The 15,602-nt window shown below is 45.2% G+C and overlaps 1 protein-coding gene across 2 annotated transcripts; it reads right to left on the bottom strand.

Annotated features, from left to right (window-relative positions):
- Window positions 1–1,026: 1,026 nt before the first annotated feature.
- On the bottom strand, window positions 1,027–14,446 carry LOC308678363 (DNA repair nuclease APEX1-like). Of its 2 annotated transcripts, XM_081345501.1 has the most exons (5): window positions 14,339–14,446; window positions 11,186–11,327; window positions 8,236–8,486; window positions 5,526–5,718; window positions 1,027–2,880 (listed from the first exon to the last, which is right to left on the bottom strand). In XM_081345501.1, the coding sequence occupies exons 2-5, from the start codon at window positions 11,244–11,246 to the stop codon at window positions 2,366–2,368; spliced, it is 1,020 nt and encodes a 339-aa protein (XP_081201627.1). In that variant the 5' UTR covers window positions 11,247–11,327; window positions 14,339–14,446; the 3' UTR covers window positions 1,027–2,365. The 2 variants fall into 2 exon arrangements, with proteins under 2 accessions (XP_081201627.1, XP_081201628.1); XM_081345502.1 differs by lacking the exon at window positions 14,339–14,446 and having other exon boundaries at window positions 8,305–8,486; window positions 11,186–11,322.
- Window positions 14,447–15,602: the final 1,156 nt, after the last annotated feature.

The following is a 15,602-nucleotide window of genomic DNA, read 5'->3' as shown; positions in this document are numbered from 1 at the left end:
TGATTATTTCCTCCAATTTAAGGAAGGAAATTTCTTCAATTAAGAGTTGATTTCGATTGAATGTCCCTTCAATTAAGGAAGGAAATTCTTTCGATTTAAGAGTTGGTTTGATGGAATGCACTTCAGTTGGAGGAAATTCCTTAAGAGTTGCTTAAAATGGGCCGCCATACAATTCTTTCACATAATTTAATTAGAAAACGGCAAAACGGGTTTCTCTTTGTGACTTAAATCCAATGTTCTGTTCTTGTCTCAGCAAGGCTCATTGACACGAATGACTTGTAGCTCTGATACCCTCTTCTTGATCCACCAGCCTTCCACTAGTCCTTGTTTCACCTTGGATGTACATGCGAGAGTGATTATCTTGCAAAGGGTAATCCCATCCTTGCTGCAAGATATGTCGAAGAGGTTAAAAAGATTGGAAACGAGGCCTGGACAACCCAAATCATTTCGGTTGGCTGGGATGGGGTTGATTTGTTTCACATCTTGTATCCCCGGATTCTTGCTGAAGTTTAAATATTCATTTCAGGTGGGCTTGGGCTACAAAGGACCCTTCGCAGTTTGAAATCTATAAACACCTCTTTTGCCTTCCCTGCCAAAGTGATCCCTAAGAAGACACTTAGTGGGCTTGGGGAGTTTTCAGACAATGAGTGGAAAAAGACTTGGTTAGAAGAGAAGGTAGATCAGCTTAACTTGGAAGGGGGCAACATTTAAGTATAGCCCCGGGTGGTTTGGGAATGCTGTTGGGGCATGTTTTAGAGGTGGCTTCCAACATTTCCAAATTACTCATATGTACAGTGTTGGAACAAATAAGTGCTTTAGCCAAAATTTAGCAAATGGATAAGGAGGCACGATCACTCAGTGGTTGAAGATGCTGAGCTTGTCAGCTGGAAATCCAGTTGGAGACCTGAACACCGCGTGATGGGTTTTGCTCCCGTTCCTTGGCTCCTGCCCACCTAGCAGTTTGAAAGCATGCAAACGTGAGTAGGTAAGTAGGTATCACTTTGGTGGGAAGGTAACAGGGTCCCATGCACCTTTGGTGTACAGCCATGCTGGTCACGTGGCCAACGAAATGATTTGTACTCGGTTTACAATCATGCTGGTTACATGGACCACGGAAACTGTCTTCGGGCAACGCTGGCTTCCCTTGGCTAAGAAATGAGAGATGAGGCCCATCCCCAGAGTTGGACACGACCAGACAGGGGAGACCTTTACCTTCAAGCAAATGGATGCAGAGGAATGTACACTTAGCTTAAGGGGAAATAAATGATCTGCCAACTTTCCATGATTGGAAATAAAAAAGATGGCTGCGCTGTTGTAAAGAGCAAAATATGTAAGTTACCAAAGCCGTTGTGAAAACCAACTTGGGGAGGGAAATTCTTCCGTACCACTTCGAACGTCAAGTTGGGGATAAAGTTGAAGCTTAAAAGGAAGTCGTTGCTTTAAAAGGCCACGCTGAAATTGTCAACGGATAGCATTCGGAATAGAGAATGAGACAAGCTCGATCGATGTATATTTTATGAAAGGGAAGTTTAATGTTTTCTAGGAAATTAAAATATGTCTTGGTGAATTACACCCATCTCAAAGCAGCGAGATAAGAAAAAAGGTGAAGGCAGGCTACGTTTTTAATGAGTAATAGTCAAAATAAGGAGGAAGACGAGCTGACAACTGGAGAACAACAGCAGTGGGGTAGCTTTTTTTTTTTTTTTTGCAAACACTAGAAAACAAAAGACTCCAATATGACCCTTGCTATCTCAGGAATCAATGGCTGCTTTTAACAGCTTGCACCCACTCCGCTACAGTCCCACCTTTTAAGCCAGAGGTGGGGAACTACGGCCCCTTTATGACTTGAGGACTTCAATTGAGTCAAGAATTCTGGGACTTGAAGTTCACAAGTCGTAAAAGGGCCACAGTCCTCAGCCCCACCCCCCATTTTAAGCTATCTTCTCTGGAGAACTTGTCCAGTCAGAGGAGCATCAAAGCAAGACCTTATTTCCAGCTAGCCCCAAAGTGGCCACACGTGCCTTTTGAAAGACAGACCTTTACATTGTGGAACTGTATTAAACAACCTGGGATGGACCTACCTTATGGGGGGGGGGGCGGGGGGAAATATTCAAATCCTGACTCTGGAGCAGTGTTTTATCAACCTTGGTGACTTTATGAAGTGTGGACTTCAACTCCCAGAATTCCCTAGCCAGCCTGGCTGGCTATGGGATTCTGGCAGTTGAAGTCCACAAGTCTGACAGCTGCCACGGTCGAAAAACACTGCTCTAAAAGGGTTGAGTAGTCCTAGACATACACATAATTTTAGCTCCGGTTTTCTTCTCCCGCTCAAGCTACAATAGGCTTGGGCCTTCGTCTGCATGTGTTACACGGCCACATAGAGGGTGATGGGACAGTGATCACTGCCCAAGGCTGTGGAGCGGATCTTGCTGTCACACAGCCCTTCCTGAAGCCCTTTGGAGACCACAAAGTAGTCAAGCCGCCAGCCCACGTTCTTAGCCCGGGCGTTCATCATATAAGTCCAGAAAGTGTAGGCATATTGGGTGTTGGGGTAAAGGTGGCGGAAAGTGTCGACAAAGCCAGCTTCCAGCAGTTGGGTGAAACCAGCCCTCTCTTCTGGAGTGAAGCCAGCATTTTTCTTATTGCCCTTGGGGTTCTTCAGATCAATCTCTTGGTGGGCTACGTTGAGGTCCCCGCACAGGATAAGGGGTTTGCGGGCAGCCAAACCTTTCAGGTAAGAGCGGAAGGCCTCATCCCAACGTTGGCGGTACTCCAGGCGCACCAGTCCCCGACCAGCGTTGGGCACATAAGTGGTCACCAGAAAGTAGGAGGAGAACTCTGCTGTGATCACCCGGCCTTCTTTGTCATGTTCTTCTTCACCTGTGGCAATAAGGGAGAAGACAGGTTTAAGAGCAACGTTGACTTTGAACAAACTTAAGTCAGAGGAGGTCATGTTAGCTTCAGTTCCCTGTCTAGTGTCATTCTACCTGAGAATATCTTGTATAAAGTATGTTTAAACGTGTGTTATGTATGTGCACACTTTGAGAGCAAGCAACTAAATTTCATTTTTAATGTGTGCCATTGTGCCCACAGTAAAAAAATGACAAAGGTTATCTCTCTCTATATATCAGATATGTCAAACTTGTGATGTCATGTGACATCACAACGTATCGGAGCCTTTTTGCCATTGCTGGCAATGGGGTGGGGGCGGCTTCCAGATGATGCGTCCAGCCCACGGGCCGACAGTTTGACACCCCTGGTCTCTATCTATCTATCTATCTATCTATCTATCTATCTATCTATCTATCTATCTATCTATCTATCTATCTATCTATCTATCTATCATCTATCTATCTATCTATCTATCTATCATCTATCTATCTATCTATCTATCTATCTATCTATCTATCTATCTATCTATCTATCTATCTGGATTTCCATTATTCATTTATATGCCACCTTTATTATGTTTACGAAAGAGTCAGGGCAGCGAGCATACAGGTAGTCCTTGACTTACAACAGTCCATTTAATGACCAACATTACAACGGCATTGAAAAAAGCGGCTTATGACCGTTTTTCACACCACCGTTGCAGCATCTTTCATAGTCTCGGGATCAAAATTCAGATGCTTGGCAACTGGTTCATATTTATGACGGTTGCAGTGTCCAGGGAGTCACGTTATCACTTTTTGCGACCCTCTGAGGGCAAAGTCAATGGGAAAGCCAGATTCACTTAACATCCGGTTTATACTAACTTATCAACGGCAATGATATGATTAACAACCGAGGCAAGAAAGGTCATAAAGTGGGGCAAAACTCGCTTAATATCTCACTTAACGAGAGAAATTTGGGGGTGTGTGTGTCAGTTTTGGTCGTAGGTTGAGGACTAACTATTCCATGCACCTTCCTCTTTTCTTCAGAAAGTAACTCTGGCAAGGTGAGTTGGGCTGAAAGAGAGGGACTGGCCCAAAGTCACCCAGCTGGCTTTCATGGCTGAGGTGGAACTTGAACTCACGATTCCCTGCTTTCTATCTTGGTGTCTTAACCATTAGACCAAACTGACTTTCAATATGGCTATTAGATGGGAATTCTGGGAGTTAAGAGTTTAACTGCATTATAGCAAGGAGGACTGCCTGCAGAAGAGTCAAATAGTAGTTGGAGGAAGAACAGACCAAGTTCTTGCATCCTGCAAACATCCAGGAATAGCTGGGCTCATTAATACTGAAGAGTGGACATTACTATATCAACAATATCTTGGGTTGGCCTTAGGACATATTATAACTAAGTCCCAAGAGGAAAGGTCCCCCGTTAGCTGGTGAGGTGAATTTGCACTTTAAGAGAGGAAACCAGGGTTTGTCAGGAGCCCTGGTGGAGCAGTGGTTAAAATGCAGTACTGCAGGCTACTTCTGTCTGCCAGCTGCCAGCAGTTCGATTCTCACCGGCTCAAGGTTGACTCAGCCTTCCACCTTTCCAAGGTCGGTAACATGAGGACCCAGACGGTTGGGGGCAATATGCTGACTCTGTAAACTGCTTAGAGAGGGCTGTAAAGCACTGTGAAGCGGTATATTTATTTATTTATTTATTTATTGATGGGATTTATATCCCGCCCTATCTCCCGAAGGACTCAGGGCGGCTGACAACAAAACATATAATAAGTACATAAATCAAGATAAAATGAAATTGAGAACATCAGTGCAATAAAAAATTAGAGAATTTAAAAAATGAATTAAAAATACTAAATATAAATTAATTTAAAATGCCTGTCAGTCTAGGTCAGCCTGGTGGAACAGGTGTGTTTTGAGGCCGCGGCGAAAGGATTGGAGGTTTTGGGCCATCCGAAGCTCAGGGGGGAGCTGATTCCATAGGGTTGGCGCTCCCACAGAGAAGGCCCTCCCCCTGGGGGTCGCCAGCCGACATTGCCTAGCTGACGGTACCCTGAGGAGGTATATAAGTGTCAATGCTATTGTGATGCTATATGGGAATTGCAGGGGTGGGGCCAAAGATGCTACCTGGGGAACAATCGCGTAAGGAGGGAGGGGGCGAACCGCAGCCACATAAGGGGCAGAGAACGAAACTTAGAAGGATTCTGCCTAATTTGCCACGCTGTTAAAAAAGAGACATTGGGAGATTTACATTTTCAGACATGCAAGATTCTGTTAATGTAGCCTTAGAATTAAAGGTAGAATTAGCTCATCTACCCTGTTTCATTTTCTGGGAAGTCTGATGGCAATTCAACCTTTTGAGAGAACATGGCACAGGCGTTCTTGCAAAAATGGTATCTACGATAGGCCCAGCCACCTACAAAACTCCTTTTATTGGAGACCTTCCTTTTTTCACCCAGACAGGCCTTAAAGAATGCTCACTTCTATCCCAGCTTGCCTCTATTCCCTCCCCCCCGCCCTCCAAGAACAGAGGGATGTATTTCCCAAGGCGACAAGGATTCACTGCTTTTGTTTTTGTAGAGGATAATTCACGAGTCTTAAGTGGAAGTTAAGATCCCAAAATAAGGATGGCGAAGTCCTTACCAATCCCATAGGTGACGTCCAGAGGCTTGTTCTTGGAGAGCAGGGCCACACCGCTGTAACCTTCCTTGTCATTAGAACAGGCCCAAAATTTATGGGGGTATTCGGCCAGATCCCGAATGTCAGCAGGCAGCTGTTTTTCTGCACACTTAGTTTCTTGTAAGCAGAGCACATCCGGGTCCTCTTTATTTACCCACTGGAGAGAATAAAATAAAATAAAAAAAATAAAATTTTGACATCTCTTGTTGACAGCTGTTACCTCTTAGTAAAAATGGGATTTGCAGATTAAAAGGGGTTAACAGAATCTCACAAAGGGTAAGGCTTGACCTACTAACCAATGTTACTAACTAATGTTACTAACTGGACGGAACGTAATGGGAGTGAGCTAATACAGTCACCGAAGTCCTCATTTTACACTTCTTACTATCCCACTGGCAGAGCGATACCGAGTAATAATTTTTAAACTGGCCTCCTTTACAAAGACGTGAGTAACACTGCAATTGTTATGACCCTTTTTTTTTTGCCAGTGCCCTCAAGACAACTTACAATCAAACCAAAGCCACGAAAGTGAAGCCGTACCAGAAGAGAAAAGGGATGGGAGAACCCATTGTGTTTTCAGAGAATCATCCATTCTGACAGTCTGAAATCCTTTTTACGAACGTTCTTCCCAACCTTTGGTTGACTTGGGAAGACTAAAATTCCTTTGCCAAGCCTAAAGACTTTCTAGTCTCAGGACAGATTTATTTATTTATTCGATTTATATACCGCCCTTCTCCCCTAGGACTCAGGGCGGTTCACAAGGTTATTAAAACAATACAACAGGTTAACCTTGAAATAAAAACCCCAATTAAAATACACTTAAAATCCCAATTAATATTCTCAGTCCAGGCCAGAGAGCTCGAAGAGCCAGGACTTCAGGTCCCGGTGGAATGAGCGAAGGTCAGGGGCAGTCCTAAGCTCTACAGGCAGCTGATTCCAAAGGGCAGGCGCACCCACAGAGAAGGCCCTCCCCCTGGGTATTGTCCGCCGGCAATCTTTTACCGGCGGTACCCTGAGAAGACCCTCCCTGTGGGAACGCACAGGACGAAGGGAACTTGATGCCAGCAGCAGGTGTTCCCTCAGATATCCTGGACCCAAGCCATTGGCATATGCAACCGTCATAAATACGAGGATATTAGATGGGTAAAAAAATCATATGCTCCTGGGTTTTCTAGTGAGGAAACATTAACTATGGGCCTCACTCTAAAAGAGGTACATTCTCTTGCTTATTTGAAGGGAAGAGGATATAAAAACAACACTGCCTTGATGCTTCAACCAAGCTGGCTGCTGGTAGCTCCAAGGGGACTGCCTGTTCTCTTCTCCACTGCTTACCATGCCACACTTTTTTTTCTAATTGTTTTTTTAATGGCCCTCCCTGCAACAATGCAGATATTGTTTTTATTCAAGATCCACAATGACTTACAACAGCCTTCCCCAGCACGAGTCCCCTCCAGATGTGTGAAATTCAGCTCCCAGGATCCTGGGATTGCGTGACCACGTGGAGGCCACAATGGTCGTTAAGTGTGAAAAATGGGCATCACTTTTGTTCAGTGCCACTGTTTGAATGGGCACTTAAACGAACTGTTGTTAAGTCAAGGACTACCTGTTTATTATTTCATTAAATAATAGAATTAGATGGCCTTAGGCAAAACTGTGCCATACAGCTTCCATACAGTACTGTTGCCAATATAGGTGGTCCTCGTTTAATTACTACTTGTTCAGTGGTAATTTGAACTTACAATGGTATTGAAAAGAGTGATACTAGCAACCAGTCCTTGAAGTTCCAGCCATTGTGGTGTCCCACGATGACAGGATCACAATTTGTGACATTCCTGCAAGCAAAATCAATGGGGAAGCTGGCAGGAAGTCGGAAATCACAGTCATGGGAGATCCTCACTTAACAACGGCACTCAGAATGGTTATTGCTAAACAGGGTGGGCATGTGGTTTTTTTTCGACTTAACGACCATGGCGCTGAACAGTGTCTTCAGTCCCAGTTAGCGTTATTAACCGAGTACAAGCTATACAATTACATGGAGTTGATCTCAGCTAGACAAATGTTTACAATTCCCCCTCCTAATTTATTCTGCTAGGGATGGTGTCATTCGGATGGTGACATTGTCTGGTGGGTGCTGTTGTTTTTTTTAAAATTTCTTTTCCTTCGAGAGCGGGCATCGGAATTTCATTCATTCATTTATTTATTTATTTTATTACATTTATATACCGCCCTTTCCCGAAGGACTCAGGGCGGTTTACAGGGTGATTAAAAACAAAAATACAAAAGTTAAAAACAATTTTTTTAAAAAAATTATATCCGTCCCTGAATAAATAAAACCCCAGTTAAAATTAAAATTAAAAATTAAAAAATTCTCAGCCTGGGCCAGAGAGCTCGAAGAGCCAGGTCTTCAGGTCCCGGCGGAATGAACGGAGGTTGGGGGCAGTCCTAAGCTCCACTGGCAGCTGGTTCCAGAGGGTAGGCGCACTGAGAAGGCCCTATCCCTGGGTGTCGTCCGCCGGCAATCTCTTACCGGTGCCACTGTGCACGCAGAAAATAAATAAATCAGAATAACGGTTATCTTATCTGATACGTGATGCCTAGATGCAGCCTCTCTTTTTATGACATTCTCCGTCCAACCTTTGGGTGAGGATAGAGGAAAACCACTGCAGGCACACACCCAACGTGGAAGGAACCAGTTACTGGTCACTGTAGGAAAAGAAAAGGCTGGGGTCGTCTTCTGGGTTACCTCCAGGCCCTTCTTTTTGATCCAGGCTCGGACACCATCTACGTTCCAGGAAGTGACCTTCAACGTGTATTTTTCGCCACTGGATGAAGTGAGCTTATCAGGAGGATCTTGGTACAAGATTGGACCGTCGGCCTCTTTCTCTGCTTTTGCTCCACCTTTTTTGGCCCTTTTAGGCTCTGGTTCTGAAGGAAAGAGAAACAAGAGGCAGCATGAAGGGCGGAGGGGGGCGGAAAACAAGTGTTTGCTTGTTTCATGAAAATCGGACTCCACTAGAAACAGTCCCTGACTTACGACAGTTCGTTTAGCGATCGTTCAAAGTTACAACGGCACTGAAAAAAAAGTGACTTATGACCTTTTTTCACAATTAACGATTGTTTTCAGCATCCCGATGGTCACATGATCAAAATTCAGATGCTTGGGCACTGGCTCCTATTTTTTTTGATGGCGGCAGAGTCCCTGGGTCAATGTGCGATCACCTTTTGCCACCTTCTGACAAGCAAAGTCAATGGGGGAGTCCAGATTCACTTAACCATGTGACTAACAGTGATTCATTTAACAACCGTGGCAAGAAAGGCCGTGAAATGGGGAAAAACTCACTCAGCAAATGCCTTACCTAGCAACAGAAAATTTGGGCTCGAATTTTGTGCTCGTAACTCCAGGACTACCTGTAATCAGGCAAGACTGATTTTTAAAATTTGTCTCCTCTTCTGCAGACTTGCACGAATTGGTTAATTCATTTGTAGAATGGGAGTCATGTTCTAACCAAGATTGAGAAAGGGCACTGGTCACATCTAAAAAGAGAGATTTTACAGGTAGCCCTCAATTTATGACCACAGCTGAGCCCAAAATTTATATTCAGCCTTGGTGGAGCAGTGGGCTAATGCCTCCTTAAGTAACACCAGCTGCCTGCAATTAGTGCAGGTTCGCATCCCACCAGGCTCAAGGTTGACTCAGCCTTCCATCCTTCCGAGGTAGGTAAAATGAGGACCCAGATTGTTGGGGGCAATTAAGCTGACTTTGTAATAATGCCGCTTGGGGTTTGTGTGAAAGCCCTAATAAGCAGGCATATACATAGAATGAAGGCTACTGCTAAGCTTGTAAGCCGCCCTGAGTCTTTGGAGAAGGGCGGGATATAAATGGAATTAAAATAAATAAATAAATAAATATTGCTAAGCGAGACAGTTGTTAAATGAGTTTTGCCCCATTTTACAACTTTTTTTGCCACAGTTAAGTGAACCACTGCAGTTGTTAAGCTAGTAACACGGTTGTTAAGTGAATCTGACTTCCCCATCGACTTTGTCAAACAGTCGCAAAAGGGGATCACATGACTCCAGGACACTTGCAACCGTCATAAATATGAGGCAATTGCCAAGCGTCCGAATTTTATTTATTTATTTATTTATTTATTTTATTTTATTTCCATTTATATCCCGCCCTTCTCCGAAGACTCAGGGCGGCTTACAAGCTTAGCAGTAGCCTTCATTCTATGTATATGCCTGCTTATTAGGGCTTTCGCCCCCCCCAAGCGGCATTATTACAAAGTCAGCTTAATTGCCCCCAACAATCTGGGTCCTCATTTTACCTACCTCGGAAGGATGGAAGGCTGAGTCAACCATTTTGATCATATGGCCATGGGGATGCTGCAAAAAGTGTAAAAACCAGTCATAAGTCACTTTTTTCAGTGTCGTTGTAACTTTGAATGGTCACTAAACGAACTGTTGTAAGTCGGGGACTACCTGTATCATCTCCAGTTGTCTGAGCTCTCTCATTCTCATTCCTACTTGCTCTACTCCAGTAGTTCTTACCCTCAGTTGCTTTAAGAGGTGGACTTCAACTCCCAGAATTCCTCTGCTTGCACGCTGGCTGGGGAATTCTGGGACCTGAAGTCCACACATCTTAAAGTGGCCCGGATGAGACAAACTGCTCTACGGTGATCTGCTGGATTTGAGCCCTGAACAAATTTAACTGATATAAACCCCATCCCTATGAAATGTCACAGCTTCCTTGATTCACCAGAGATTCCTTACATTTATTTCTCTCCCTTTCTCTACTCTGAACAGAAAGACAAAAGAAGCCAGCTGGCAGTTCATTGCACAGAGATCAAAAGCTCTAATTTCGTTGCAGCCAAGTGTGACAAACCTCAATGTGGGTCAGAGGAAGAGTGCTGAAGGATACATGGTGTCCCGCCCTGAGTCTTCGGAGAAGGGCGGGATATAAATGGAATTAAAATAAAATAAATAAAATAAATAAATTTAACCAACAAGAAGGACTTGGAAAGTCAAGGAGCACCAAGAAGGACCTCAGGTCAGAAAGACAACATGTGTCAGAATCCATTTATATCACATTTCATAAATGTATGGTTAGAATATTGTGCTTATTCTGGGGATTCTGCCATCTCTCCGAGGGGGTGGGGAGAGGATGGTTATTGAGATTGCAGTAGGCTGTTTTCAAAGACCAGGGAAGCTTTTGATCTGAAGGGAACAGGGGGAGAGAGAGATCTGGGTTGCATCTCCATTTGCAACTGAAAGGAAGAAGCAATAACAATAAACACAAGGAGAGTTCCCTTTCCCACGGAAGGGCCTGACACCTAAGTAAATCATGTGAGCCTGACCAAATGGATGAGGGGAGGGGGCTGAAATGGGAATGCTTTATATAGGATTGAAATGTAACTCCGTTAGATCCCGTCTTGTATTGCCAAAACCAATCTCATCCTAGTAAACTTTTTCCTTTTGGACAGCCCTGGCTCCAAGAGTTCTTATTTCCTAAGATGTGGATGGGGGTGGGTCCTGACAACATGCTACAATGCAGGACAGCATAAAATAAGGGGCACCTCCCTTTCGCAAATCAATCCCAATTCTAGTGCGAGGGCTCAGCTCCATACCTGCTGCCTCCTTCTCCACTGGAAGGACCTCATCTTCTTTCTTCTTTCCTCGTTTTGGCATTGCAGGTCCCCAAGTGGGTCTCGGATGAAGGATCCGCCTGCCTTGCTTTGCCAACGTTAGGCTTCTCAACAATAGCGTCTCCTGGAAAAGATGAACATTGGCATGTAGCAGTAGCAATAGCACTTATACACTTCCTCACAGTGCTTTACAGCGTTCTCTAGGTGGTTTACAGAGTCGGCCTATTGCCCCCCAACAATCCGGGTCCTCATTTTACTGACCTCGGAAGGATGGAAGGCCGAGTCAACCTTGGAGCAGGTCAGGATCGAACTGTTGGCAGTGTGCAGAGTTAGCCTGCAATACAGGTAGTCCTCACCGACCATAACTGAGCCCAAAGTTTGCTAAGTGAAACATTTGTTCAGTGAATTTTGCCCCATTTTACGACCTTTCCTGCCACAGTGGTTAAGTGAATCCTTGCAGTTGTTAAATTAATCACACGGTTGTTAAGTGAGTCTGGCTTTCCCGTTGACTTCGCCTGGCAGGAGGTCCCAAAAGGGGATCACACGAACCCAGGACGCTGCACTGTCATAAATATGTCAAGTAGCTGAATTTTAATCACATGACCCTGGGGATGCTGCAACGGTCGTAAGTTTAAAAAACAATCTCAAGTCACTTTTTTCAGTGCCATTGTAACTTTGAGTGGTCATTAAATGAACTGTTGTAAGTTGAGGGCGACCTGTAGTGCATTCTATCCCCCTATGTACACCCAAACAGGCTTTATTTTCCCTCGGAATGTCCTGAAAGCCGCCTTCTTCCTCCTCCAAATGCATCCACTGTTCCTCTCTCTTTTTTTTTAATCCCATTTATATCCCGCCCTTCTCTGAAGACTCAGGGCGGCTTACAATTTAAAGCACAAACCAATGTGCTTAGCAATAGCCTTCATTCTATGTATATGCCTGCTTATTAGGGCTTTCGGCCCCCCCAAAGCGGCATTATTACAAAGTCAGCTTAATTGCCCCCAACAATCTGGGTCCTCATTTTACCTACCTCGGAAGGATGGAAGGCTGAGTCAACCTTGAGCCTGGTGGGACTCGAACCTGCACTAATTGCAGGCAGCTGGTGTTACTTAAGGAGGCATCAGCCCACTGCTCCACCAAGGCTCTCTCTTCCATCAGCAACCCACCTTCCTGACCCCACAAAAATGACTCATTGGTCATCAATTCTGCCCACTTGCAAAGAATCCCTTCCAAATTAAAGCTTCTGTTCTTAGGAAAATAAATTGGGTCTTGGAAGGCTCCAGCCATTTAATTGGCCGACATATCACTTGGCCAACAGCAAGCCTACGAAGTCCTTGATGAGAACAAAAGACAAATGATTTGGATCGTTAAGATGCCAAAAAACTGCACGAATATCATTTTCCTCAAAGCAAATGATATGATGAAGGCTGTCTTCCAAACACCCTCTCCTTAGCAGGAGAAACAGTGGATGAGCAGAGAGCGTTTACTTTCCAAACAGGGTCAAACTACCTCAGCTGATCTAACACTGAACACAAGCCAACAATGCAACGCAGCTACTAAAAATATAATGAATGCTGCTTTATTCTGCAGTGCTAGAAGCACGCTGGGAAGAAAAAAAGCACATTTTCTACTGATGGGGACCTTTTTAATTCAGAGAGTACCAGCAGACCTCAGCTTACAACCACAATTGGGACCAGAATTTCTGTCACCTGAAATATTGCATCCAAGTTTGGTCATCACTATACAAAAAAGACTTTGGAAAAAGTGCAGAGAAGAGCAACTAGGCTGGAGACTAAAACACATGAAGAATGTTACAGGAACTGGTTATGGCCAGTCTAGAGAAAAGAAGAACTAGGGGTGACATGATAGCAGTATTCCAGTATTTGAGGGGGTGCCACAAAGAAGAGGTGGTCAAATTATTCTCCAAAGCACCCATAAGGGCAGGCCAAGAAACAACCGATAGAAACTAAGCAAGGAGTGAATCAACCTGGAATTAAGGAGAAACTTTCTAACAGTGAGGACAAATAACCAGTGGAACTACTTTCCCACAGAAGTTGTGCTTGCTTCATCACTGGAGGCTTTTAAGAAAAGGCTAGTCATTTGTCTGAAATGGTATAGGGCAGGGGTAGGCAACCTCGGCTCTTTTATGACTCATGGACTTCAACTCCCAGAATTCCTGAGTCAGCATAGCTGACTCAGGAATTCTGGGAGTTGAAGTCCATGAGTCATAAAAGAGCCGGGGTTGCCTACCCCTGGTATAGGGTCTCCTACTTGAGCAGGGGGTTGGACTAGAAGATCTCCAAGGTCCCTTCCAACTCTTGTTACTCTGCTATAACTTGCAGGATCTAAGCAGCCTAACAAAACCAGGGCGGGCTTCCTGTTGCTTGAATCCTGGTTGTAGGGTGTTCTGCTTGAGCAGGGGGGTCGGACTAGAAGACCTCCAAGGTCCCACCCAGCTCTATTCCGATTGACCGAACCTCTTTTCATTGTATCCTCAACAGCTTTGGCAGTATCAAAAGTTAATCCATCCCTAAAGTATCAGTGGCTGGGGAACATGGGTAGGCAGGATCGCTTTGCATTCGTAGCTTGGCTCAGGGGCATCGTTTCCGATCGGCCCGGCAAGAGGAGGCAGACGTCCTTTCGAAGCTACCCCTGTTGAATTTCTACCTGCCATCCCCCTCTTAAAAGCACCGGGGAACATGGGTAGGCAGGATCGCTTTGCATTCGTAACTTGGCTCAGGGGCATCGTTTCCGATCGGCCCGGGAAGAGGAGGCAGACGTCCTTTCGAAGCTACCCCTGTTGAATTTCTACCTGCCATCCCCCTCTTATAAGCACCGGGGAACATGGGTAGGCAGGATCGCTTTGCATTCGTAACTTGGCTCAGGGGCATCGTTTCCGATCGGCCCGGGAAGAGGAGGCAGACGTCATTTTGAAGCTACCCCTGTTGAATTTCTACCTGCCATCCCCCCTCTTAAAAGCACCGGGAGTGGTGGTGGTGGTGGTGGGGAGGTCGGGTTAAAAAAAATGCAAAGAGGGAAGGCCGGACACCGACCCTTTTTGCTCGTTTGTAGATGAAACGCAATTAGGAAAAGCCGTATTAAAATAAGGATTTTATGTTAAGCCACGTCGGCTCTCACCACGCCGGACCGCGAGGCTTTCCTTCAGGCACCCCAAGGCGGCTGCAAAAATCCGCAGGAATCCCCGAATGGAGAGAGAGAGAGAGAAACACGTGGAGTGGAGACGGTCACGTGACAGAGGCTGTGGCGGGCAAGAGGCGGGGCTTCCTCTTAAAGGGAAAGGAAACGCCGCGGCAGAGGAAGAGATGGAGAAACGGCGCCGTTCGGTTCGGCCAAGAAGAGGTTAAGAAGAAGACTCGGCCAGAAAGCGCCCTCCACGTGCCGAGGGAGGAGGCGGGGTTTAATGACCTAGTGACGTCAGCCGTTCCCTCTCTGACCTTTCCCGGAAACATTGCCTGCAAACCCTGCAAAAGCGTCAACACTTTCGGTTCCCAATCGAACAACCGAGACGCGGGGAGGGGGGGGGTGACGGCGCCGAAGTCAAAGGTTCTGATCTAAAACGTAATGCGGTCTCCTTTCTAAGAAGAAGAAAAAAAAATTACATGCAAATATTTAATAAGTCTTTCTTTTTTTTTCTTTTTTTGCAAAAAAAATACCGAGGTTGGAATTTGCACTTTCTTGTCAATAATCGATATTGATTATTCAATGTGCAGGAACCAATAAAGGAGAATATCTGTAGGCCGGGGTTGAAATTTATTTTCCAAAGCACCAGAAGGCAGGACAAGGAACAATGATTGGAAACTGACCAAAGAGAGAAGCAACCTGGAATTAAAAGAGTGACAAGGGTGGACAATTAACCAATGGAACAGCTTGCCCCAAGAAATCGTTGGGCGCTCCATGACTGGAGATTTTTAAGAAGAGGCTAGAGCAGGGGTAGGCAAGCTCAGCTCTTTTATGACTCATGGACTTCAACTCCCAGAATTCCTGAGCCAGCTTGGCTGGCTCAGGAATTCTGGGAGTTGAAGTCCACGAGTCATAAAAGAGCTGAGGTTGCCTACCCCTGGGCTAGAGAATCACTTGTCTGAGATGGTATAGGTCAGGGGTAGGCAACCTTGGCTCTTTTATGACTCATGGACTTCGACTCCCAGCTGGCTCAGGAATTCTGGGAGTTGAAGTCCACGAGTCATAAAAGAGCCAAGGTTGCCTACCCCTGGTATAGGTTCTCCTGCTTGAGCAGGAGGCTGGACTAGAAGACCTCCAAGGTCCCTTCCAGCTTGATTCTGATTCTGAAATGAGGAGTCCTTGGTGTTTTCTGAGCTTGGTTGTTCTCTTGAAAGACATTTCATTACCCAACTAGATCATATTATCAGTTCTAGAAAGGAGT

Source organism: Vipera berus, assembly GCF_964194415.1.
Source record: "Vipera berus genome assembly, chromosome: Z".
In the NCBI taxonomy this organism is placed as follows: domain Eukaryota; kingdom Metazoa; phylum Chordata; class Lepidosauria; order Squamata; family Viperidae; genus Vipera; species Vipera berus.
This window is presented reverse-complemented; position numbering and strand designations above follow the sequence as displayed.